The sequence below is a fragment of the Alternaria triticimaculans genome, assembly GCF_023758025.1.
Source record: "Alternaria triticimaculans strain BMP 0046 chromosome Unknown scaffold_11, whole genome shotgun sequence".
NCBI lineage: Eukaryota > Fungi > Ascomycota > Dothideomycetes > Pleosporales > Pleosporaceae > Alternaria > Alternaria triticimaculans.
Window position 1 is genome coordinate 345,972 of NW_026055968.1, and position 26,360 is coordinate 372,331.

General features: G+C 53.7%; 8 protein-coding genes across 8 annotated transcripts; 4 read left to right on the plus strand and 4 right to left on the minus strand.

Annotated features, from left to right (window-relative positions):
- Window positions 1–276: 276 nt before the first annotated feature.
- J4E78_007306 (uncharacterized protein) lies at window positions 277–2,733 on the plus strand (the record flags this gene model as incomplete). Its single annotated transcript, XM_049367913.1, has 1 exon — window positions 277–2,733. One exon carries the CDS (start codon window positions 277–279, stop codon window positions 2,731–2,733), a length of 2,457 nt encoding a protein of 818 aa, XP_049220234.1.
- Window positions 2,734–3,604: 871 nt separating this feature from the next.
- Window positions 3,605–5,980, plus strand: J4E78_007307 (uncharacterized protein; the record flags this gene model as incomplete). Its single annotated transcript, XM_049367914.1, has 1 exon — window positions 3,605–5,980. One exon carries the CDS (start codon window positions 3,605–3,607, stop codon window positions 5,978–5,980), a length of 2,376 nt encoding a protein of 791 aa, XP_049220235.1.
- A 1,550-nt stretch (window positions 5,981–7,530) lies between these two features.
- J4E78_007308 (uncharacterized protein) lies at window positions 7,531–9,155 on the plus strand (the record flags this gene model as incomplete). Its single annotated transcript, XM_049367915.1, has 3 exons — window positions 7,531–7,904; window positions 7,958–8,209; window positions 8,264–9,155. The coding sequence occupies 3 exons, from the start codon at window positions 7,531–7,533 to the stop codon at window positions 9,153–9,155; spliced, it is 1,518 nt and encodes a 505-aa protein (XP_049220236.1).
- Window positions 9,156–9,287: 132 nt separating this feature from the next.
- J4E78_007309 (uncharacterized protein) lies at window positions 9,288–10,697 on the minus strand (the record flags this gene model as incomplete). The annotated part of the gene is made up of 1 exon (XM_049367916.1): window positions 9,288–10,697. The coding sequence occupies one exon, from the start codon at window positions 10,695–10,697 to the stop codon at window positions 9,288–9,290; it is 1,410 nt and encodes a 469-aa protein (XP_049220237.1).
- Window positions 10,698–12,002: 1,305 nt separating this feature from the next.
- J4E78_007310 (uncharacterized protein) lies at window positions 12,003–19,757 on the plus strand (the record flags this gene model as incomplete). Its single annotated transcript, XM_049367917.1, has 4 exons — window positions 12,003–12,961; window positions 13,735–15,534; window positions 16,269–17,413; window positions 17,464–19,757. The coding sequence occupies 4 exons, from the start codon at window positions 12,003–12,005 to the stop codon at window positions 19,755–19,757; spliced, it is 6,198 nt and encodes a 2,065-aa protein (XP_049220238.1).
- Window positions 19,758–20,346: 589 nt separating this feature from the next.
- On the minus strand, window positions 20,347–21,793 carry J4E78_007311 (uncharacterized protein; the record flags this gene model as incomplete). The annotated part of the gene is made up of 2 exons (XM_049367918.1): window positions 20,347–21,178; window positions 21,228–21,793. The coding sequence occupies 2 exons, from the start codon at window positions 21,791–21,793 to the stop codon at window positions 20,347–20,349; spliced, it is 1,398 nt and encodes a 465-aa protein (XP_049220239.1).
- Window positions 21,794–22,987: 1,194 nt separating this feature from the next.
- Window positions 22,988–23,646, minus strand: J4E78_007312 (uncharacterized protein; the record flags this gene model as incomplete). The annotated part of the gene is made up of 2 exons (XM_049367919.1): window positions 22,988–23,572; window positions 23,641–23,646. The coding sequence occupies 2 exons, from the start codon at window positions 23,644–23,646 to the stop codon at window positions 22,988–22,990; spliced, it is 591 nt and encodes a 196-aa protein (XP_049220240.1).
- A 1,121-nt stretch (window positions 23,647–24,767) lies between these two features.
- UBC8 (Ubiquitin-conjugating enzyme E2 8) lies at window positions 24,768–25,685 on the minus strand (the record flags this gene model as incomplete). Its single annotated transcript, XM_049367920.1, has 6 exons — window positions 24,768–24,907; window positions 24,956–25,137; window positions 25,193–25,307; window positions 25,357–25,453; window positions 25,623–25,629; window positions 25,681–25,685. 6 exons carry the CDS (start codon window positions 25,683–25,685, stop codon window positions 24,768–24,770), a joined length of 546 nt encoding a protein of 181 aa, XP_049220241.1.
- Window positions 25,686–26,360: the final 675 nt, after the last annotated feature.

Consider the following 26,360-nt stretch of genomic DNA (forward strand, 5'->3'; position numbering starts at 1 on the left):
CAAGCCCATTCACGTGCATTCACTCGCAGGTACGACTAGTGTGGAGCTAGTGTAGTCAGCGCTACAGCTGACACTGCCCTCTACTTAACCCACGCGTACTTTCGGCCTCCGAACGATGGGCCACCACCACTCCTCGCAAGCTCGCACTTACTCCACTAGTAACTGCAGCTTTGCATAGCTAACAAGCGCGCTGGTTCCATCTGCACTATCGACATACAGGCTATCTGTATGGTATACGGAGCCTGTCTACCCGCCAAAATGATACCAGCAGTCGCTATGGCGCCCGCTGCTGCGGTCACAAGCGATGGTCGCGCATCATCCGCTCATCCAAGGTCAGTGATTGCCTTCTCCGACTTTACGATATATCCCCTGACTCTTCCCAGTGAGCGTGCACGATACGCAGGCCAGGCTATCCAAACGTCCATGTCGTACTGGTCCGCAACTACGTACACATCCGTCGCCCCAAGTACACGGGCGCCAAGTATGTCGCGCCGCTCATACACTGCTTCCGAATCGATCAATGTGCGAGCTCTCAACGGCTTCCAGTCGCGCGACCGCCATACTTTACAGCCTGGGTTATCCGGGTTGGAGTTCCACACCGAACGTTCCACCACCAAGGGCCCTCAGGGGCTCCAGCAGCCGGCCAAGATCGATGGATACTCGACCACCGTCAACGCTACTGGCCAACCATCGCTCGTTAAGAAGCTCGCCGTCTTCGTGATCTGTGCGTTCTTTGTACTTTGGCTAGTACGATTTGCCACTGAGAGCATATTGACTCTGGTTCCCTTTGCCGGCCTGGTATGGTTGGTGTTCGGTGGGTTCCAGATGCTTGAGCAGCAACAGCAGTCAGCTCAGCCGTCGCCGATGATAGACGACGACGACGACGACGCGTCTTGCGGTATTTGTACTACTGGAGACATCATGCCCTTAATTGAGGCAATGATGCTCGACCGACAGACCGCTCATGAAGAGTCGAAAGTGCCACAGTGGTTAGCCAGCTTTCGGGATATGTCTGCAGGCAGCGACCAGTGGATGTCGTCTCTCGGAAACGAAGAGCATCTGCCTCTCACTACCGCCATCGCACCAGGTGCTCAAGGTTCTACGGAGATGTCCCACACTACCGAACCCCAGTGCGAAATCGTCGGAGAAGAAGACGCTGTCGAACCTGCTTGCCCCAGCAGTGACCACATAGCAGCACTTCAGCGTCAGCATGGCAACCTTGTCTTCAACGACACTGATCAGTGGGCCCCGGGTGGTCGACTTTATGACCAACGCATGGCCAATCATCTCGAGCCTATCTTCATTGATGGTGATGGTCAGGCATACGAGGATGTCGACGGATGGTTTGGACGACCCACCAACGCAGATGCGCAGGACATCGCCTTCCTTCTCCACGTTTTGGAACCACATCTTCCGGAAGACCTGAAAGCAGCGATTGGAGCCCAGTCTTTGGATACACTCATCAAGACGCGCGCACAAAATGGCGAGAATGCTCTCCTCCAGGAACTCGAGAAGTGTTGGTACATCATGTGCCCCGGTACTGTCGTCGCGCCTGGAGCGCCCATCAAGACGCTACAAGACATCAAGACCATCATCGAGGGGAATCGGAGGAAATATACCCCTGCATGCCACTTTGATGTACGCCATTATGTGGGACTAGATCACCCTTGCCGACCATATCTCACGGAATATGAAGAGATGGCGATCAATGAAGGTATCTCGGACTACAACATCCGCAACTGGAGCATCGACTTCAAGCCCTCATTCATTCGTGAAGCCACAGAGGGCAAGCCAGAGCACGCCTTGATCGAAAGCTATGAGCGGATTCCCGATTGGATAGAAGACATCGGCCAAGGCGACCTACTTGATCCAAATGCCTTCCACGAGTGTCCATGCGGACAGGTCGCGATGTCAACGCTCGGTAGCTACCGCGACGAAAAGGAGCACAACTACAAGGAGATGAAAGACTTCGCATCCTTCTTCCTTATCGAAGTCCTCGACGGTAGCGAGCTCCATGACGCCATGGCTGACCTGGTTCAGTTCCCGGATTATCCCGAGCATGCGACACCGCCTCGTTCCCAGGAGATCGTCCAGAACTGTGAGCTGCATAAGACGACCACCAAGAACATCTTTGTCCTAGTCGACACATCAGCCGAGGACATCAACGAGCGCATCAGCCGTCCTGGTGGTTTACTTCCTGCGCCGGGAATTACATCCCCGTCTTACCCCCCTGGCTTCCAGACTACCATCGGGTTCTCGGAGATTCCTTACCGTCTGCTCGCCCCTCGGTGTGAGCACGGTCGCTTGCATCAGCTTGAGTTCACGCCTCAGACGATGGCGAGCAGGATGATGAACGCGAGTCAGATCGGCTGTACACACTGCTTTCCGCATGGCCACATTGTTACTCGATGTCAGGAGTGTCTAGAGCATTGCTATGCTCTGGCTGAGCCGCACGGCATGTGGACGCAGCTCGATGCCGCATATCATCCGACGGTAGACGTTGCTCAAGAGCAACACCAGGGCCACGACTTGGCACAGAATGTGCAGTCTAGGCGGGCAAAAGCCTTGATCGCTGGGACTACGCGCGCGGCACTTCACCCACCCGGTATGTCCTTTCTTGGTCCTCTTGTTAGATCTCCGGCTGACCTCAAACCTGCAGGCCGACAGCAGTATGCCAACTTCCCCATTAACCCAGATTTCGAGGCAGCGATGCAGCGCGCCAACTGGGAATGAGCCTTTGAACTTGCCCGTCTTGGGAGCGAGTTTGTACTATTATCACCCATGTCCTTTCTTTGTTCGCTGTCTTGATCGAGATCGTGGACGATCTCGAATGTACTCATTCCTCTTGATTTGTTTAGCGTTTGATACCCAGTTTGCTGTTCTATGAACTCTATCTTTGTCTCCTTATGTTAACCATATAATGCGTACATCCGAATTGTATGTTAGCCATATAAACGCGTTTATCCGACTCATAAGTCATCGGTGTTATCAGCTTCAATTTATTTATATACCGAATAACGCTTCGCCAGTGTGAACATGTCCATTCACTTAGCGACTATGTCCAGGCTCTCCGGGCGCTTGCTTTCACTGCGCAACAATTCTGGATCTCCGCGAGCAGCACTACCCAACTGGAAACCCCGAGTCGTTCATTCACCGTAGTCTGTGCTGCTTCCCGAGCTAGACCCGGGGTGGCTCTTGGCTGCACCTTTGCGACTGAGCTCCCGCTCGGTATATATGTCCACGCTCAAGCTGCAGAGTGTACAGTACCACCATCACACCACACCAATAACTTCAACCCGCATTCATCCGCACCACTACCTATACTTGCCTGGAACTTACCACACTTATACCAAGAAGGCCTTAGCCGTGCAGGTGGGCTATCCACTCCACCAGCACCAGCCCCAACCGCCCCCTGATATCCTTCCCGCAAGCGCTGGTCCAGACGAAGCGCACCCACAAAGCCCTCAGCAGTCTGTCTAGAAGTACACTGGCTCCGACAAAGGAAGACCCCATTGTGCAGATCGTCAGGGTGTCAGGCGTTCCCAGGTTAGTTTCATCTGATGCGTTCAATGCAGATCAAATGCTAAATCACCGCAGTCGTACTATGCAGTCACGCAACAAGGTCTTTCCGCCCACTATAGTGGTCACAGCACCATCATCTTTCGAGGGTATGCTCTCAACCTCTTCACACATCGCAAACGTGTCACATACCTCTGCGTCTTCGAAGGTCCATGCCTACATGACTGAAGACGACAAAGATGAAGACCGCGAGAATCCAGTTTACATCAAGTCGCTCGGCCCAAAGTTCCGCGGAGTCGAAAATTTGGTCACTCATCCAAAAGCAGATGACAGTGACTTTGGCTTGCTGAACGACATGGTCTCGTCCTCTCTGAACTCCGATTTCGACTATGAGGGTGAGTACGAAGACTACAAGTATACCCACGGGATTCTCGAAGAAATGGGCGTTGAATGCGAAGAGCTGTCTATCATGGCATACACCCTCGCTTACTTCAGTGCCGAGACACCCGATGGTGGCCAAATGATCATGGCATTGTTCCATGATGCGTATACGAAACACCAGACGGGCCATCCAGCTTTCCATGGTGACAAAGTCAGCGACGAGGTCCAACAGCACTTCTTAGACCTAGCATGCGATGTGTCCAAACACAAGCCACACTTGCATCTTCTCGCAAGGAAATTCGAACCTGTTGTGGATGAGGAAGAGCCTCGCCTGAACATGGGTTGTTTTGAGTATCCTCGGCAGTTCCCAGCGGTGTGGAACGAAGACTTTGACGAGATTCCGTTGCCTCTCGGAGAAGAACGTGTCGTTGTCGGACTAGTTCGTTCCGGTAATCAGCGCAAAATCATCTACGAGACGATGAAAGTGCGCAAAGACCTACCAGAGGACCCGATGGTATATTCCTCCTGCCAAAAGGGTATCGAAGCAGCTCGCGCGCTCGCCGAGTACCAGGAAGACGATGAGCAGATCCAACGGGCTACGCCAATCCCTAACTGTGACCGGCCGTGTTTTGAGGGAGGGGTACCACTAGACGACGTACCAAAAGCAGAGTGGGAATATCTTCACAATCTTCCAGGCGAAAACGACGGATTCGTCCAAGGCGTCCTGAATAGACTGGAGAAGCTACGCGCCCACCCGGAACACTACGATCATCTAGTCGCAAACGATTCCCATGAGTATGCGGCCGGCAGTATCCTTGGAGATCGGAAGGGTCTCGAAGAAGACATGATTGTTGGACTCTGGAATGACTTAAACCATGAACACAAGTTTGACAGCGAGGCACTGCGCGAACAGGGGCTGCTCAATCCCGAGGATGACTTTGGCGACAATCCAGAGTACCTGAAGGCGAAGAAATTGTGGTGGGAGCAGAAGATGGGCATCCGCGGCATTGAAGCCATTGTCCGATACCACATGAGGCACGTTCGCTCACGGCGACGTCCTAATAGAGCCGCATACTTTTTGACCGAGGAAGACGATGCCACTCTAAACTATAGATCGCCAGAGTACCCAGCATCGCGTGCTGAACTCAAGGAGGTTCCTAAAGAGCATCAATTCTACGACGACCTCCATGACAGCCCAGTGGATTGGACGGCAAAGTCTGAACGCTGGATTCGGCTGTGGCGTCTTCCAGTTAGCGACATCATCGCTCACGACGACTTCGACGAGGAATGTCGCGAGCCGTACGACGCGCTCGTGGAGTATCAAGACAGCCGCGAACCAGGCTGTGAAGCACACGAAGAGCCAGGAGAATTTGCGCGCCCACTACTTGCGGGGCGCCGTGTTCCTACTTTGGCTGCGCTGGAGCGGAAACGTCGCGATTCGGTTGTTGAGCTGAAAAGCAAGACTTCTCCTGCTGGCGGGAATCCACGAGTTCAGCGTACGCCCGGCAGCATTCCAGCGACTCAAACAATGGCCAAAGACAACGCTTCTGTATCGAACGCCCCAGCTCGTGTGTCAAGGGGTCTCATGGAGCATATCCGTGGAACTCGCGACGAGGAGGTAGATGACGACGCTGACGCGGTAGCCAATGCGCCTTCTCCCAGGTTCCTTGAGGCGTTCCTAAAGAAGAAGAACAAGGTCATGACACCTTCTCCTAAATTTCTCAAGGCATTCTTGAAGAAAAAGGCCTTCATGGGTGCTATCAAGTCTAGCATCCAAGTTCCGCCTGGCATTCTCGCCGACTATTCGGCAGTTGAGGATGAACTTTGTGATCAAGAATCAGGCATGCCCTGTAACTTGATACAAAATAATGAACCCGGTCTTGTCCCCATCCAGGGACGCGTCTGGGTACGCTCATCGAACCCCGAGATGAGCCGTGATCAACGTCGCGAAAAGAAGGTCACTGTTCGCGATGGTATAACTCTGACCCGACCGAGGAACGATGCGGAGAACCGGTTGATGGATTTACTGCATCTGCCTGTCAGCAGGGCTGACTCCATACATCGCCCTCGAAAGAGATAAAAAGTGTCTGCTAGCACTGGCCCACACTCGCGTCGACCTAAGTCACTGCACTTTCGATGCACAAGGTGTATTTGACGAAGATTGTGGAAGGCCTGGACGAAGGGTGGAAGAGTTGGCGTGTTCGCGCTGTCGGCGCTGAGCTTGTGAGGGGCACGACTCAGAGCTGGAGGTTCGGAGGCGGGCTAAGCTCTGCTTCGAGCGAGATGTAGTATCGTGAGATGTGTGCTATATCGAATATGCATATAAGTACCTGGTCAGACGGAGGAGATTGTAGGTGTGAGGTGTGATGGACCACGCGATCGAGACGCGTTAGCTGGATATCGCCGAGGCTCGGGCATACTAGGCAGTGCAATACGGAAGTTGGATTTGCGGAGAGAGTTGTGGCGCTGTATTTTTCTTGTTTGACTGTTGTGAGTGCATTTGCATGCGGACCGGAGTGAAGACAGAGTTGTCGCGACTGAGGTTTGCCCAGGTGGGAGGAGAGCTGAGCATCGCGCTAGCCGGAATGAGCCACGTGATGACGTAGCGTGATCCCGCTGCTTCCCCGTAGCCACAAATCAAGCCTTCTCCGCAAAGCTTGACACGCCATCTCATCTCCACCCAGTACGGGTGTGAGTGCCGGTGTCTATTCATTATTCGTCTGCTTTCGCACCTTCTATGCGATGGGGTCCATCAGATATGCGCAGCCGCCCTATGTTGAGGAATGCAGAGTCAAGTCCTACCGCCGCACCTGCCTTCATTTTCAGCTACACTGTTGGTCAATATTGAGGTCTCATCACAGGTCCTTGTTGTTGCCTCCCGCGATGGACTCTGGTCCCGGCTCGTTCCGGCACTACATAAAAAACGCGCGGTGTGCATGGGAGCGCTTCGGGAATAACAGATCAGACTACTGAAGACGAACTGTGAGTAAGCTAACACAGTCAGCTCAGAAGCTCGATGGTGACTGCAAAGTCACCATTGCTCAAAGTTACAAATTCGAAGAGCAAAGACAGCATCAACTTCGATTTTTTCAAAACCACTAACCACAATGCCTAGGTAGGTACCGAGTCCGTCTCCGAAGAAAGACAATGATGCAAGACTGAGAGCATTACGCGGTCACCACCGTCACGATCAACAAGATGGGGATAATTCAAGATCCGAGCAAATCAGACCCCTGTCGTGAACTCGTGGTCAGCCTCATGCTCCGCAGCCAATCTTCAGTCAACGTTGAATCACTAGGCCGCCGGCAGTTGGTGGACATCCCCCGGAAAAGCCACAACCCCAGCTATAGACAAGATAATATAGCCAGAATGGGCAAGCTTGATCGAATATCTCATGCACGATACCGTTCATCGCCGCATGCATGCCAGGGCTGCGTACCCGTCACTTTACTATTCTCAATAGTCATGATGTCGCTTCAAGTGACGTATGCCTGGTGGAGTTAGTGGTGAAGGCATTGGGGTGGTACGATTTTACTGTCGCCCCGTTGAGTATAAAAAGGAGGGTAAGCCGTCCATCTATTCTGCAGTTGCACGGTGAGTCAGCACTGCAACGAGCAATTCCTTTCCAAAATGCTCTATTTCTCATCCGCTGCGTTCCTCTACTCCCTGGCAGGTCTTGCCAATGGCCTACCTGCACCTGCACCTCAGGCGTCAGGAGTCTCTGGCGGCTCATCAGTACCAGGCCCTGTCGATCCCTCGCAAGTCCTGAACATGCCACTACCTTCTTCGGCATCAGGCTCGTTGCGCGGTTCCGATGATTTACAAGGGTACAACCCTTCGAACCCAGTAGACATGCAGTCTACAGTTATCCCACCTGAGGACTTCGAACTCGCACCTGGGCAATCAGAGGACGAGGATTTGGGATTGTACATCGATCTCACGAATGTGAAGAACCCCCAACCCATCCGCGGAGGTACTACAGGACCAACTGAACCTGGTCCACGGTAAGTTCATGGCCATGCCTAATATTGGTACTGTGACTGATATCTCATTGTAGTACTCCAGCCTACGATCGTCTAAATAGCGACATCTACGCCCCTCCCGGCTCCGATATGGGAGAGGTAAGCAATGCGAAATGGCCATTCGCTCTCAGTCACAACCGCCACGGCCTTGCAGGCGCGGGATGGGCGCGATCGCAAAACACCGATCAACTACCATCTTCCGTCGCCATGGCAGGAACAAACATGCGACTAAGCCCCCATGCCTACCGCGAGCTCCACTGGCACAAGCAAGGAGAATGGGCATACATGTACACCCCTCCTCCAACCCAACCACCTAACAAAGCTAACCAAACAACCCCCAGGCTAAACGGCAGCGTTCGCATCGCCTCCATGAACGAAGCGGGCCAAACCTTCGTCGACGACGTCCAAGAAGGCGACGTCTGGTTCTTCCCCCCAGGAATCCCACACTCCATCCAAGCCTTCGAAAACGGCTGCGAATTCCTTCTCATCTTCAACGACGGCTCCTTCAGCGAAGAAAACACCTTCCTCCTCTCCGAGCTCATGCTGCGGAACCCCGAGTCGGTTATAGCCAAGAACTTTCGCACGTCGGTCAAAACAGTGCAGAACATGCCTCAAGAACAATTATGGATCTTCCCCGGTACCCCCGCACCGAAGAACATCTCAGAGCAGAACGTAACGGGCCCCGCGGGCGTGATACCAAAAGAAGGCGCATACTCCTACCACTGGAGCCAGCAAGCCCCCGCCCGCGTCCCCGGCGGCACCATCAAGATCCTCGACCCCTCCACCTTCCCCATCGCATCCACCTTCTCCGCGGCCCTCATAACCGTCGAACCCGGCGCCATGCGCGAAATGCACTGGCACACCACTTCAGACGAATGGTCCTACTTCATCGCCGGCTCCGCCCGCCTCACCGTCTACGAAGCACCCGCTGCATCCCGCACATTCGACTTTACGGCTGGGGATGTCGGGTATGTGCCTGTGCCTAATGCGCATTATCTTGAGAATACGGGGAACGAGACGCTGGTTTATCTGGAGGTGTTGCAGAGTGGTCAGTATAGCGATGTTAGTGTTAATCAGTGGTTGGGGATTACGCCGAGGCAGATTGTTAGGAATCATCTTAACGTCGATGATAAGTTCCTGGATTCGCTGACAAAAGATCACGATTTCGTGGTGCAGGGGAATAGGGATTTGGGGAGGACGGATTTTACGCCGGGGGAACATGGGGGTGCTTAGGGAGTGAGAATTAGCTCCAAGGTATAGTCTGACGTAGATGTTGTCTCGTAGTTTACCACGTAATAATGTAATAACGATATCGATCTTCCTGCTGCATCACATCTCACTCATCGCCCGTCTCTTACACTCCGTCTACCCCAACCTCTCCCTACACAACCCCACCGCCACATCCGCCGTCGCCCCATCAAAGAAATCATTAAGTATCACAACAACCCCCTCTTCCCCCATCAACTTCCTCCCCACCTCCCCCTTCAACAACGGCAGAATCTTATGATCACACACCGGTTTCGTCGCTAGTATCGGACTGGTACTAACATCCGAATCAAGCACACTAGCAATAATCACATCCCTGATATTCGTTGCTGTGGCTTGACACTGCAGTAAAGTGATGGGATGACCTCTAGGCGGGTCCTCACACATAGAAGACAGTTTCTCCACCATCGAATCACCCGTTAGCGTAGCATTTGCAGCGTCGTCGTAATTCGAGACCTGGCCGCAGTCTTTGAGGATGATGAGCCGGGTATTTGACTCGCGGAGGTCGTGAATGGTTTTGTGCATCATATCCTCCTGGTTCCCCGCTTTTAAATCTTTATCGCGCAGGATATCGTTGAGCGCATCTCGCAACTCGTCGTCGTTAGGTCGGGGGCAGTCACCTGGCACGCCATCCCATCGGTTGTGCACAACGATGATTTCGTCTTTGTGGTCGACTAGGAAACGCGTGATGTGGTCCAGTAACACGCGATATGGCATCCCTGGTATAGCGCCGTGTTGGAAATACCATGTATCATCCAGGGGACTGACTTTCTGCATCTGACGGTGGCATTTCGCGGGGCGGAACTCGAAGTAGCGCGCCCCGATCTTGAGGATGGTGTCGAGGGTATCTTTTTGCGTTATGGCTAGTGCGCGGATGATATCTGGTGCGATCCGGTTTATGGCGCCGTCGCCGACTTTGTTGATGATGGTGAGGGCGTGGGGGAGACTGCGGCCCAGGACTTCTTTTATGATGCCTGTGCCGGCGTTTTTGAGGAGCGAGAGACTGCTTGACATGTTGTTCATGCCGATGTCGTGGGCGGAGGGGAGGACCATTTTGTGGAAGGGGCGGTTGGACTTGTCGGATCCTTGGGGGATGATGTCGCGCATCCAGTTCTCATAGTTCTTTGTGACGGTGACGTAGCATTGGTGTTGTTTTGGTAACTCGGCTAGACCTGGGCCGGCGTCGTAGAATCCGTAGGAGATGATGAGGTCGTTGGCGAAGATGCTGGGTGTTTGTTCCATGTTGACCATTGAGCCGTCTTCTAATTTGCCAGTCATGCTATTGATTGCGACCCATTGTTTTGTGAGCTCGCGGTCATCCTGGCGAACGATGAATTCGAAGTTTCCGGTGAACTTGAAATGGGGTAAGTTGGATGACTCTACTTCGAGATGATCGTGGAGGAACTGGTGTTGGTCGCCTCTTTTGACATTGCCCTTTGGTACCGTGTACTCAACCTCGACTCCATCCACCGCGATGTAGGTGAAACATCTTACACCCTTGGAAGGCATTTCCAACTCCTGTACTTCTCTTTCAAACAGTCTCGTAAATGTATCGTTCGCACTAGATCAGTCCCAACCATAGCGGGTCTATGCCGGGGGGATCAGAGATGTGCAGCATTTTGAGCTAGGGAAGCGGGGCATCATCTCATATAGCACGACAGCGGGCGATCCGTCAGCCACGCGTTTTCAGCTCTGTCTAGACTCTACGGGTCGTTAGCGGTGGCTTAGCTGTGGTGTTGAAGTGGGGGAAGCCGCTGGGCGCACCAATTAGGCCCAGCAGCCATGGCACGCTACTCGGGCCGACGCCAACCTTGTAGAGCTGGTAGCTCATTGACGACTATTTTTGTAGTTATAGAACAAGTCTGGGTTCAGCAGATCAGAAAACGGGGAGCTTTCGTTATTTTGGCTGCACATCACTAATGGCGGTCCCGTGCATGATGACTGTTGAGCTACCCTGAACCTCTGCCGGCCATAGGTAACACAAGGTAGTTTTTTGCTTTTGATTTGATGAAGTCAATCAAATGAACATTGAGTTCAGACGTATCAAGGATACGCTGACTTGTTGTGACGGTATCGACACGAACGACAGGAGAGTCCCGAATACTTGTCATACCGTCAATACAGCTTGACGCCGCTGCCAATGAGCCAAGCGGAGTATCGTATATCCATCTCAGGATCGACCGGAATGAGCCTAAAAGGAACCTTGGACACTACAAGTTCACCTGAAACGGGGTACATGTTGGGACTGGGCAGTCTTTTCTTGCCGTCAGGTGAGAACTTAGATGTCTTCAGGCTATATTCGGATGTACAGGTGAAGGAGCAAGGCCATAATGTTCACCAGCTTTTACCGGCAAACCGGGCACCGCGGGCCGTTGTTCGCCAGATATGCAGGCGAAGATGCACCTTTCTGTTGGATCTGCATCGCCGGCATGGAAGTATATGCACCGAGAGGGCGGAAGACCCAATAATGTTCAGACGGAGCAGCTAAGCGGGCTGTAAGAGAGTCGAGATGAAACAAGCTATGTGTTTCAGTGGTGGTGGGTGATGCGTGGATGCTGGCAGGTGTTGGTGGGGCAATGAGCTGTTGCCCCTCACCCCAGGGCTCTCGTTGCGAGCACCTCCCTTCTAGACCAAGTAGCTCCATACCGCCTGCTGCCATTAGTGTGAGCTGTCCCCAATTGATTTCCTGCCATTCCACCATCTAATTCCCAATTGCAGTTCGAGCAATCAATCAAACCCGCAAACAAGCCGCTTCGAGTTATACAATAGATACCCCACCATCACCTCGAGCTACAGCAACAACACATCGTCATCATGGTCGACCGTGCGAACCGTCCCTCAGCGCTGAACGCGCCTACCGCGTCTGCACCCGGCCCCCAGGTCGACATCGTCGGAGAGGGTGGCAGCCAGAAGGTCGTCGCGAGACTGCCATCTGGCGAGAGCGTCGAGGTACTGCTCTTTGGAGCCACTGTTACTAGCTGGAAGAGCAGCGGCGGAAAGACTGAGAACCTCTGGTTGAGCGACGCGGCCGATCTCACTGGCAAGAAGCCTGTACGCGGTGGTATCCCCGTCGTATTCCCCGTCTTCGGTCCTCCCCCCAAAGAGGGACACGCCACTTCGTCGCTTCCACAACACGGTTTCGCGCGTGGATCGCGCTGGGAGTACATGGGCAAGTCGACTGCGGAGGATGCTCTCGACTCCAACTCGGTCAAGCTCGACTTTGGCCTCGACCGCCAGTCGCTCAGCGAGGAGTCGCGCAAGGCATGGCCACTGGACTTTGGCCTCGTATACAGTGTCACACTGAGCAAGGACAGCCTACAAGCCGTTCTCACCGTCCGCAACGAGGGCGAAGAGAGCTTCGAGTTCCAGTTCCTGCTCCACACCTACTTCAGGATTCAGGACGTGTCCAAGATCGCCATCACCGGCCTGTCTGGCACCGAGTACGTCGACAAGGTCCTCAACGCCTCTACCCACACCCAGAACGACAACCAGCTCAAGATCACCGGCGAGACAGATCGCGTCTACAAGGACATCAAGCAGGACACCACATCGATTACCGAGGACGGCAAGCCTCGCTTTGACGTCATCCGCGACAATGTCAAGGACACTGTCACCTGGAACCCGTGGATCGAGAAGGCCAAGGCCATGGGCGACTTCTCACCCGACGACGGCTACAAGAACATGGTCTGCGTCGAGATCGGTGCCGTGGACGGCTGGCAGAGGCTGGAGAAGGGCGAGGTCTGGGAGGGTGGCATGTTGGTCAAGAGCCATTTGTAGGAGACAGGAGCACGCCAATCTAAGAAAAGACTGAACACTCTGGAGTCTACGTTGACATTGGGCCACATACATTACAAGTTTTTGGTTTGATGTAGTCTGCAGACCTGTTCAGGTTTCTCATGTATGAGGTGGGAGGGGGATGAAACCGTGCATGGATCCGGTTTACTGATAGCCTGGAGACTGCCTAGGTAGAGCACCTGAAAATAATGATGAGTCTGGCCAGTCATTGTTGGTATGCACTTGCTATGAGACGGTGACAGACCCTTGCCAGCTGGGACGCCCTTGCCGTTCCACTCTCCCCACCAAAACCTGCGCGCCGTCCAAACAACACACGACACCATGACAACAGTCAGCGCTACCTGAGGAACACGGTCATGCCACTTCTACAAGACAGTCGCGAGGCCGTTCGCTACCCCTTCTGCTATCCGCTGTGGGCTATCGACTAAGGTCCCTGCCTATACCGCGCCTTTGTAGCTTCCCCGCACCGCACGAGGTGGTACGACCGCACATATCACATTCACATTTTCCATACTGAAGGCAGTTACGTCAGCTCGGTTGTTTACGTGGGCGACACGCTGCAGACCGCTGTCAAAGACGTTGCGCGCTCTTCCCAAGCCGACAACCATACGACAGGGCCGACGGTCGCAAGTCGCACCAAAACATGTCGCTGATTCCCTACGCCCCAGCTGAGTCGCGGGAGATTGTGCTGTAGGTTCCTATGAGGATATACCATGCGACAACAATGACACGGTGCTAACGAACATCACAGGCGTCATGGTTCTGCTGTTGTCGTCTATGACCAGCGCTCAAAACAACTCTCCCTCCGCGATGCCTCCCACGCGACTGATATCGGCTCTACGTCATGTCCATACTGTCACCGATCCTACCGCGAACCATCACCCCATGACGAACACGACAGCGACGCGGAGGAACATACTGCGCCTGGCATACCCACCGAAAATGGCTTCGTCAATCCCGCATACTTCCAAATGCTGCGCCGGAGTCAGCCAGGGTCAACAGAGGGATCGCGACCCTCATCACCACATAAACAACTCGCGCCTGCCCCTTTGCGCATGGGCAGCTTCGAGCCGCCAGAAGGTTCTGAGTTTGTGGGAAGCACACCGATCCAGCCCGCTAGAAGCCAGGGTATATCTGCCAGAGCCTTTAGTCCCAACTACTTCAAGGACTTCTTCATAGAAGAGCGGGAGCTGGGCAGAGGAGGCAAGGGTGTGGTCTTGCTGGTGCAGCATATCCTGGACGGCGTGCACCTGGGCAAGTTCGCATGCAAGCGCGTGCCAGTCGGCGACGATCACGAATGGCTGGAGAAGGTGCTGATTGAAGTGCAACTACTTCAGACCCTGTCGCACGAGAATTTGGTTTCATACCGACATGTATGGCTGGAGGACTACCAGATATCCAGCTTTGGCCCAAGTGTACCGTGCGCGTTCATACTGCAACAGTACTGCAATGCTGGCGACCTCCACGACTATATTCTAGACTCTATGAAGACATCTGTAACCAAGGAGCAGATGAAGGAGCGACTCAGGAGGAGGTCCAAGGGCCAGCTGGAAGATCCAGAGGACGTGCATGGACCGCGTCGCATGCACTTTGAAGAGATCATATCGTTCTTCAAGGACATCACATCCGGCTTGAGTCACCTTCATGCCAACGGCTACATACATCGAGACCTGAAGCCTAGCAACTGCTTGCTCCATCGTACTGGCCGCAAGATCAAAGTTCTAGTCAGCGATTTCGGCGAAGTGCAGTCCGCGAACACAGCGAGAAATTCGACAGGAGCAACTGGAACCATCTCATACTGCGCCCCCGAAGTGCTTCGTCAAGAGCGACCTGGAGGTGCTTTTGGCAACTTCACAACCAAGTCTGACATCTTTTCGCTCGGCATGATCGTCTACTTCATGTGTTTTGCACGACTGCCATACCGAAACGCGGACGGTATCGATGAGGACAACGAGGACCTAGATCAGCTGAGGGCGGAGATCTCGACTTGGGCTGGTATCGACGACGAACAGCGGGTTCGCTCAGACTTGCCTGAAAAGCTATACAGATCGCTGAAGACGCTCCTTGCCATCAACCCCGATGAACGCCCAGGTGCAGAGGAAATCCTGAATGTCCTGAAATCACCACTGGTATTCGACGAGTACAACGCATATGCGGGTCCATCGGGTCTAGATGAGTTCAGTCCTCGCATATCGCGAGCCGACACGCCCAGCCCGTCACCTAACCAAGGTAACAAAAAGCGTACTTCGATCAACTACACACGGCCAGGTCGATCGCATCTCAGCGCAACTGTCATGGACCGATCGCCTAGTCCGCCACGTCCGCAGCCGATGAGGAGGCAGTCTTCTGAGGACGGGGCGGTGATCTTGCGGAGAAAATTGGAGTTTCCGCCGCCCCCTTCTGGAGGGAGAACGCCATCGCCACAGCGTCTCATGCTCCCTCCACCGCCACCTGCGAGTGCATCATCAAGACTGTACAGACTGTCAAGGAACCCCGCTGCCATTAGCACTACCAAGACTTTGCTGTTCTGCGCAAAGGCTTATAGTTTGCTGTCGCCTTGTCAGCCGTTTGCGGCGGATTCACGCGTCCTGTACCCGTTGTTGTGCATAGCATCACTCGACTTTTTGCATGCGGGTATATCCTTCAGGGGGAGACCAGTCGACTTGGGTGGGTTGGGACGCTCAGTGATACTTCTGCTGGCACACATGATGGTGGTGGGTGTTCTGTGGAGATGGAATCGACTTTGCGCAGGTCGAAGTGTTGCATGGGATGGCATGTAACGGATGTTTGGGAACGGAGTATGGTTGTGACAGATCTGATTTATGATACCTCTATAGCATTGACACAAAGTAACGAAATCATCATAACAATACTTCTGAACGTCGCAGTTGGGCGCAGTGCCTTTCAATTCGAGTTGCTCGACGCGCCGCGCACGTTATGACGGGCGTCGGTGGCTGGGTGGGGCCAGGGTTCGTTAGCTTTGTTTTGGAGTAAACACGCTGACCCGCTTCGTCTTCAACACTCATCGCACTTTCCACTACAACGCGCCCCAAGACACCCCATCATACTTGGGCTGGAATTATTCTTGGAGGTAATGATATAACTTCAGTAGTCTTTACGAAGTATCTTTCTTACACCCTATTCACGTGTTTACCACGCGACGCGACCCTCCACAAGCTGCCCGCCGCAGCCTCACAATTTCGACATGCAGTCGTCTCCTCCCACAAGTGACGGGAAAGCGCGCGCTATTCGAGAACTATCACGCAGCCTCAGCCACAGCCCCAGGAATATCACCTCGCCGTCACCACCACCAAGCGACTCGAATCCCACGCAGCGCTCGGGCTTCGGCACGAACACGTCTCAGTTCTTTGACGACCCGGACATTCTCATGTCCACACAGCACAACATTGGCGAAGACACCAACACACTCCCAGCATACCCCCACATTCGGTCAACAGCCAAGAAGATGAACACGTGGGCACCATTCCGCTCGCAGCAGGTCCAGCCGGACACGTCCATGGTAAACAAGGAGTTCGTCGACTTTGACCACAGCATATCCGACGAGGAAAGCATGGCCGTCGAACAGGCACGAGGTAACCGCAGCAACCGCGGTACTCCCAGCAAGATGAGCTCTCAGTTTAACAGCCTTTACGACATCACACCCCCCACCAACCGGTCGCGCAAGTCATACCAAGCAGAGACTGGTAGCCTTCGACGCGACGCGGCAATCCGACGCGCCTCACGGAACGACCTTGATACTGCATCACCGCGTCCTGCAAGCAAGCGCAACTCCCCCGCCCTCTCTACGAAGGAAGATCGCAAGCGTACTTCTCTCGCACAGCTGCACGCGAAGCTATCGGAAGACGAGTCATCGTTTATGGAGCACCGACCACCAACACTGACCATGGACTCGGCCAAGAACACGCGCTGGGGTAACAGGAGCCGACAGACCTCCCTTCAAACCGACGGCAATGTCGACCCGCCACAATCAAAAGCTACGTCTCGCTCCAGGCCGACCACAGCACAGAACGCGACTGCGCAGTCTTTTATTCTGCCCGACATCCCCAACCTTACCGAGCTTGTCTCTGGCGTCTTCGACGATGGCACACCAGTCTTTTCCAAGACCGCACCCTCAAGATCACGCTTCGCTGTTCCTCCATACGGTGGTCGCCGCCCATCGCATATTCCAATTGATGGCGCGCCCATACCCGACGAAGAGAAGGCCATCTTCGCTGCCCTCCAGCAGCTACAGGAGAAAATCGCAGACATGGAGCGTGAGCGTGAGGAGAAGGACAAGAAGATGGACGAGCAGGAACTGGAGCTGATTGAGCTTAGAGCGACTACACAAGCTCAAGAAAAGTTGCGACGAAGCGACAGCGCGCAGGACTCTGATGCTGGCGGAAAGAGCGGCTGGAAGGTCGAGAAGACGCGTAAGTTTCTGTAAAATGTAGAAGGGTATGACTGTACTGACAACGGCTAGGTCTTGACGCAACAGTACAAACCCTCCGAACCAAGCTTGATCGCGCCGACCGCAAATTCGCCGTACTCGAAATCGAGAAGAAACGCCTAAGCACCGAACGCGACAACATGGCGAACCAGCTGGGCGTTGCATACCAGACCTGCGAGGAACTGAAGACCGAGAAGAACGCTTTAAGTCACGAGAACGAGCAGCTCCGCCAGGAGATTGATAACCTTCGCGAACAACTCGAACAAGACCAGTCACACCACCGCGAGGAGACAACTCAGCTTCGTCAGCAGTTCGACCAAGCCGCAAACGCCACCCAGAGGGAGAACGCCAACCTACATGCCGAGTTGGCTCGCGTACGCGCTCAACAGGACGAGAACACCCAGCAATTGACTCGTAGGGATATGGAACTGCGAAAGGCGCGTCAAGAGCATGCTGAGTATGCCCGTTTGAAGTCCGACCACGAGTCGCTCAAGGCTCAATTGGCAGAATTCAAGGCAAAGCGCGAAGAGGAGGCTCAGCGCTGGTCTCGACAAGAAGCTTCGTTGCGAGCTCAGGTTGGCCGACGCGACGACACCATCCGACACTTCGAGGATATGACACAAGAGCGTACAAACGAAGCTATGCGTCTGGACAACGAGAACCTTCGAAACGAGCTTCGCGAGCTGCAAGCTCAGCAAGATGAGGAGAATGAGGAGTGGGCCAGGAAAGAGGCGGAGTTGCAGCGAAAGATCCGTCAGCGTGAGAATGCTCGAAGGGCTAGGGACAGCGAACAGCACCTTGACGATACCACTGGCCCCGTTTCAAGAACTAGGGATACGGACCACATCTTTGATGACACTCTGCACCGCAAGCCTAACTATCGCCGCGAAGACACTCGTACGCGTATCAGGAATCGTGTCCAGCAGGAAGTCCGCAACAGCAAGGTCGCTGGAGTACCAAACCAAGAGAGCCCGCGGAAGTCGTTCACCGGACATTCGCGATTCTCAACCCGTAGTGTGTCGGCACCTGTTCCCGCTGACAAACACGCCCGCGCCGAGAGTGATGTGGAGTCGACGACCGATCTGTCTCTTGCGCCTCGCGCAACTCTTCGCATCTCACGAAACCCCACTTTAACGAGGCAGACCACAACCGTTCAGCCTCCTGCCGACCTGAGTCTGACAGAGTTGAGCTTCTTCCCTCAGGAAGAGATTGCTAGGCTTCGACGATCTCTGGAAGAACAGCGAGCTGCTGAGCGCCATGGTGCTTCATCCGCTAGAACCGAAGAGCCAGTCCGCGAGGATACCGTTCGATCGCAGCGCCAAACTCGCGAGGACACTGTCAGGTCAGTCGCTTCTGCTAAGAGCGAACGACGACCCTCCCTTGTACGCAAATCGTCACTCAAGGACACCACTCAGCGCACCACCAACACCCACTTCGAGGAAGACACTGGCAACCTGTCGAACTTGGACGCCGATGCTGAAGCCACTCAAACAAAGCAGTCAGCCATCGACGCGTCCATGCTCAGCAACACCAGTCGCAGGCGCCGCAGCGCTCCCACCGAAATGACATCCGCCTTCATCCTCCCCGACATCAAGCTCAGCACCACCACCTCCCGCAAACCCATCAACAAAGACCACGACAACGACAACTGCACCGTCTGCCGCCGCGAAGGCTACACCACAGCCACCGGCCCCCTGCGCGTCCCCAAACTCGTCTCTGTATCCACGCGCACAGCCGACGAACCCGACGCAACCCTCCGTCCCGCACAGTCCCCGCGCGAAGCCCTCGCCCTCGTCGTCAAAGGCCTCAAAGACGAGCGCGTCCACCTCTGGGCCGAGCTCGCCGTCCAAGGCGCCCTCCTCGAGCAGCACGACCCCAGTCTGGGCAAGCGCCGCCGCGACGCCCTCAACGCCTCAATCCAAGACCTGCACCGCCGTCTTGAATGGCTAGACATGCAGATCTACCGCTTGCACGACGTGCTCGAAGGCCAAAAAGCAGATGAGCTCACCGAAGCGGAGTTCGACGACCTTACACAAGAAGTCCTTGTCCAACAGTCTGAGCAAGAAGAGCAAGACGACGCAAACACGGTGAAATCGGTAACTACTGGTGGAAAGAAGAAGGCGAAGAAGGTTACGATTCGCAGCTTTGTTGATGAGGATGAGGATGAGAGTGTGGAGTTGAGGCGGAGCACCGCGCAACAGGATCACGGGGCGGAGGAGAGTGGGGATGAGACGCATGAACTTCCTTGGGAAGGGTTTGGGGAGGAGAGTATGGAGGGGGATGTTAGTTTTAATGCGCTGGAGGGGTGGAGGGCTAGTGTGCATTGAGAGAGCGTGGATGAGAAGAGGGTGTTTTGAGTATTCTGTTTGATGAAAATTAGGGTGTGTTGCATTAGGGTGTTTCTTTTGAATATGGGCTGATTGAGGGGATTGCATTGGTATCGGGCATTGGGTATCGGCGTTTCTTTCTTCTCTGTTTTGGGTATGGGAACGGTGGTTGGATGTTTTCCTTTCCTTACCTTGTTGGTTAGTCCTCTTCTCCTTCTTTGGCATTATGGCTTTTCTTGTAGACTGCCAGTCGCTCGGCATCTGGCTCGGTATTCATATCTCAGTTCTTTCGGCTCGAGACCTCGACTCGCCCTCTCTTTGGGTTCGAGTTGGTTTCGCTGGAAGGATAGGGATATGGATGAAGATCCATTAGCTCGGTCACTGGAAGCTTACAGAACGGGTTGTATGGTCAATGGATCAGTCTGGATATGAAGAATTGGATACATCATCGCATACATCTTGATTGAAACATTCACGTGTTCTTGCATCCACAACTGCCTCTTTTCACTAGGTCTTCCTTGACTCATTCCTCGCCCCAGACCGACATGCTCGTAGTTGTGCAAACGCTTGCGGTGTGTACAATCTCCTACTAAGGTTTCCAAGGTGACCGACTCCTCTGCCGTCGTATACGCAGACCCCTTGGCATATCTCCCCCAAACGCACCAGTAGCCTGCCATATGCTCGGTCCAGCCTTCCTAGCTTGCTCATGTGTTGGTTCGCCGTCTTCGGAAGCCTCATCTTTTGAGTCTTCCTCAATCTCTTCCACAGTGACGGGCTGGAAATGGGTCCTTGCGCTAATATCCTTTATAGGTTGCGTACTGGGCTCTGTGGGGTTGCTTTCGCCCATCTCGCGACGTAGGTTCAATGGAGATAATAAGGTCTTGCTGCTGCTTCGCGTTTGTTGCGTGACTGGACCTGGACCCGTTCTCCCTTTCGTTCTATCACTGATGGGCTTGAGCGGCTCTGTGAGCCTGAGCGGCTTGAATCGCTCGAGATGCATTCTGTCAGTCAGGATGGATAGATCCATATGCGGCCCCCATTCCGAAGGAACATATCCTTGCGGGCTGCTCTGGGGCTCAGGAGATGTTGGAGGAGATTCTACCGCTGACGCACCCTGGTACGAAGGCTGCGTGGATTGTGTTCGAATAGTAGCAGTGGATTGAGATGTCTGCGATGAGTCGTGACGGGGTGAGCTAGATCCCTTCCTGGAACGCGGTGATGAACGAGGTGGTCTATTGCCATCTTTGTCTAGAGGTAGAATTCGATCAACGTATTTAGTCACCGACTCCGAGAATGCCAGTAGTTGTGTGGTCTGCTCAGCCGGCTTAGCACGTTGGTTCTGCTTCTCGAATGTTGAGACCTTAATCGAAGCTTCTCTGAGGTTTTCAAGTAGTTCGACCTGCTGGAGTTCGCGTCCGTCTCTGTTTAAAGTCAGCATCATTGGCTATCTGATGCGGCCTTCAACTATACCTGATGCTTTGTATGACCTTTGTGCGCTTCTCCACCGGCATGCCAAATTCTTGTTCTATCTCCCTTCTTTGTTGAGTAGTGAGTACTGACTTGAGGTACACAAGTTGTTCGTCTAGCAATTCCATATTGCAGACATTCGTAAAGCCGTTCATGCTTTGTCTCGCTACGCTAAGTGAGGCACGTAGGTATTCTAGATAGCTCTTGCTACGGTACCAATCGTAATGGGCGCGGGCGACTTGGTAAGCGGTATGCTGGTAGATAGGATCTGTAGACAGTGCGTCCACAGTGTATGATAGTTGCTCAAAATCTTCTATAGCTGCTTCAGTCCATTCGGCTAAACGTTTCTGGGCTGACAGGACAAGTTTTGTCTGTTTCTTTCTGGTCGAGCAGGCGTTGTAGAATTCGTAAGAGAGAGCTGTGAATATGCTCATCTCGTTGACTAATTCTTCGAGTTCGCGTCGCGCAAATTTGACTGATCTGGCTCCGTCACGGAGTACGCGGCCGAATTGGAGAATGACCGGGCCCAGGGTGACCGCTGCTGCTATAGTACCAAAGATCTCCGCCATGATTGAAGGCGAAAAGTTATTCAGAGAGATTGCTTCAACCAACTTAGAGGGAGCCAGAAAACTGGAAATTCAAATTCTGAAGGAAACGCCAGTATGGTCAAACACAACATGGTCTTTTGATGGGCGCAGCAACGACTCGGCAGCGCAGAAGGGAGGAGAACTCGACAGAACCATTCGAACGTGCATATTGACCGGTGAACTGTTGGCTTTATTGAGCCTGCATGGCTCTGCCAACCAGCGGCTAATGGCAGTCACCATCTTGGACATATGCATGCAGGGCAGGCGGGGTAGCGACCTCGCCACTCTGCCGGCGCACTGAGGCAGACTTGGAGCACTGCGCTTATCATATCGAATATGCGGTATTGAGTTGCGAAGGACGTGTGGGGGTACGTCATGAAGGTGTTGGGCGTGGTTCATCCGCCGAATCGTGAATTGAGTGCATGGCAGAGCCGCGGTGATGGGAGCGACACTGTGAGCCTTGCTGTGGGCCTTGCATGGCTTGGGGAATACTGTGTACCGATGTTTTGAGATGAGTGAATGAGGTAGGAAAGAGGAAGGCGGAAGTTGCGTGAGTAACATGTGGATTAGTGCCTTGGCAGCCCGTAAGGAAGGCGCTCTCACATACATCACACCCACGAAGAAGATTTGAGATTCACGTCTCGATTGATACTACTCGGAGCCCTCGGCCCAAGCAGATCGCCACACAAGGTAGCCTACGTATGACCGAACCTCTCATATCCGAACCTAGGAAATCCACCAGTGCTCCTCCAGTAAAAGGCAAAGGGTATCATCCATCTCAGTCCCCCATCCGTAACGCCATCGTAAAAGTCATAAGAACCTGTGCACAAGACACAGATCCAAGCCCCCGAGACCCATTAATCAACATCCCCATATTCTGTCCGTTTGACCGAAGAGAAGCGCCACTCACAAGCAACAGAACCAATCCATATTCCACCATCGCCATAACCAGCACATACAACCGACCCCCGCTGACCTCCCAGAATAGAACTGAAAAAGCGAAGAAAAGCGCATGCGTAGAAAAATGACTGGCAGAACGCTGAAGAGAGACATGTAGGAAGAAAAAACTTACTGTGGATCGATCGCGTCGCATCTCGGAAACCAGCAAACAGCGATCCAGCACACAGCTCTTGTCTAGTTGAGACTCCCGTCATCCTTTCCCCTTGGATTAGCTCTTCACAGGTACCTCTGCTCCCTGTCGCCGCGCATCCTGAGGATGGGGCGCTCTGAGACAGGCTTCTGGCGAGGTTTGTAGATCTTTCGACCAGTGACGACAGCGATCGCGTTCGGGTTTGAGAGCTTTCGCTTGGCGGCATCGTCGTCAGCGCTGTCGACGGCCCACTTGTTCGAGCGCTTCCTGGAACTGTCTCGCTTGGGGACCGTGATGTTAGAGCCGGGAGGACTGGGCAGAACGTACTGCTCTTCGACCGATTTGCCCTTGCCCTTAGGGCGATTGAACATGCGGATCGGGCTTGCGGACATGGTCATGGCAGCGGGTGGCTCGCGGCCAAGGGGTGCTATAGGAGAAGGCGTGCGCTGTGAGTCGGGGAGAAGGCGCGTCAGGCGTGAGCCACTGAACGAGAGAGGCGAGCCAGTGGGACTGGACTTGGCCATGCGACGGTTGGTGGGCGTAGTGAACGCGTTGTCGTCAGGCTCAGGGCTGGCCTCGTTGCGGACGGCACCGGTACTGGTGTTAGCAGCTAGTAGCAGTAGACCACAGGATGCGTTTGGGTTACCATGATAGTTGAGACCACGATCATTCTGTGGGCGAGATACAGTAGGAAGACCAGTGCCCGGAGCCGAATTGCGTCGGCTGCTGTCAGCATGACGGCCATTCCGACCCAGGTACCCAGTTGAGCGCCTTGAGTTAGTTGGAGCTCCAATGCTGGTGACACCTACTCCGGTGTTGGCGTTGGGTACCGGACGTTCCCTGGCACGCTTGTCGTGACGACTGGCTGCCTCGTTGTGAGACACCATCTTGACCTTGCCTATCGCTCTATCAATTTAGCACACAAACCACGAAGATCCCGGGTATGCAAGGGGAACTCCGTACTCTGACCTGGTATATAGCTGATGCTCACAGTAAACGTGTTGTGCGCTGTGAAAAATTGTCGTTCGCGTCGAGGTGTTGTTGTGATGGCTCGATTGGGTGTTTATATACAAACGGACGCGGACGCGCTCGGGCCGGGCGACGAGAACTTTGCACCCCCGCATGGCGAAAACTGTTTCGAGGTGAAGAAGACGAGGAGCGGGGAAGAAAGCGGTAGAGCTTGATATGGACGTGATTCGCCTTCACTGTGAGGAGAGGCGGTTGGCTGGTAGCGTGGAGCGGTGAGACGCCGGCGGACATCCAGATAGCATGTATATATCCTGAGATACGGTAGGAAGGGAGTGTAATAGCCAATAAAGAGTAAAAGTAGTTCGCGGCAATATATAGGAACTGTCCCACGTGCAGACATCCGTTCATGTGGCAGGTACGGGTTGAGTGCGATACTTATTGCATGTGTTGTGTGCGAAATAACGGAAGCAGTAGCAAATGAGTAGAGTGAGTGAGTTAAAGAGTCTTAAGACAAGGATATGAGAAGAGAATTGAGGTGAGAGTTGAGAAAGACGAGTGGTGAGAGGAAATGTCAGGTAATAGCATACAGTACCTCTAACATCGGCCTCAACTTATAAGATCGAAAAGGTCATCCGACCAATCCTACACAAGAGTGACGAAGGAAATGATCCTAGTCACAAGCCTACTATGGAGTTCAAAAGCAAGACACAAACGCCAACAGAGAGATCCAATCCCAGAACCAAACCGTAAAGCAGCCACATGTCAGGGGAATATGTAGCAATGTGGCCTTTATATGCGCCATATCAGCGCCGTGAACGTCCAGCCATGGAAGTAGAGTGAAGAAGAAAGGTCGTGGACAATACAAAGGAGACCGATAGCACCCGAAGAAGGGTTGCCTCAGATGTCTTCCATATTGCCCGCCGCTTCATCTTCATCGCCTGACTCGTAGCTGCCGACAGAGCTCATCTCGTCGTCATCGCCATCGTCTTTGTCGGAGTCTTCGGCAGTGTCCTTGTTGGCGTACTTCTGGACGTATTCTAGATGTACATTAGCCTGGCTCACACGACTCACCCTTGTACACATACCCTTCACCTTGGCTTCGTAGCTCTTAGGTTCGCGCATAAGAAGGGCTGCGGCCTCGCCGTTCAGAGGATCGGTCGGGTTTGGGTATCGCAGGAGTTGAGGAAGGAAGACTTCGAAGATGTTGATCATGTCGTACATTGGTGACCATGTTTGGTTGATGACGTCGAGGCAGACGGAGCCAGAGCTATACAAGTAAGCGGTTATTCTCCAAATTAGCCAAACAGAGGTATAGTTCGTACAGTTCGTCAATATTGGGGTGGAAGATCCTGTTCACAAAGCCAATGCTAGGGCTCTTATAGGGATACTGATCAGGCAACTCGACATGGATCTTCCAAAGTCCGCCCTCGAATGGCGCTGTCCTTGATTAGCACATGATGATGCGCATGGCGCGTGCGCAACTTACTTTCTACTGGGCCCTTAAACCTAACGTAGAACTCTTGCCTGTGGTGTGTCAGCGTCGTTTCGGCGAATGCGGATTCGAATGGTAGGAAGGACTGACACTACGGGATGTTAGCTGTGTGTCCGACAGGAATGGGTGTCATGTTACTCACTATTGTCGTTGACCAGAGTCACCTCGTAGTCGCTCATGAGCCTGCCTTGAATCAGCTATCGGGGTTCGCCATGTGGTTGCCAGGCGCGTGGCGCGAAGGAGGCGGTAAGTTGGTCGACATACATCCTGTTCGCATGTTAGCATTCTCTCTTACAGCCGGAACCATGCGCAACATACTTCATGACCTGTATGGTTGGATAGAGGCCTCGGTTAGCTCTTGTCCTTTGCTCAGCAACCACCGGGGTGAAGGTCTCCACATACATCCGTCTCAATACGTCTTTTTGGCGAACTCATTTTGGCGTTCCTGATATCGCGACCTGTAAAGGATGCTGCTCTTCCCTTGTCTTCCGCTTGTCTTCAAGTTGTATACGGCAGTACGCAGCTCGCAGTGAGAGCTCTCGTGAGGTAGGCGGCGGGGCTATCGATAGCGGATGAGGGGCGCGTTCGTTGGCAGCTGGTGTGTGCTTTGTTGGCAGACTGTGGTTGTTTGAACCCTGGTAAGGATGTCGATCGGTGAATGTGTGTTGTTGTCGCGTCTTTGGGGTCGGACGTGTCAAAGGGCAGGAACAGTGAGGCGGGAATGATGGTCGCGGTAGTCGCGATCACGAGCTCGATACCGGCATGTCACGCTTGCGCACGTCTCGCCGGGCAAGTCATCGCCGAGACCACGGCGCGACCGCGTATCTCTGCCTCGTGCATTCATAACGGCGTCCTCTCTAGTCATCATGAATACTCATTATCACTGACTCTACCTAGATACTTACATGCCCAGATGTCGGTTCGCAAGCTGTGCAGATAGGATGACTCCAAAGGCTACGTCACCGTGTGCCACGCGTAGCCGTCTATAACCATCACTT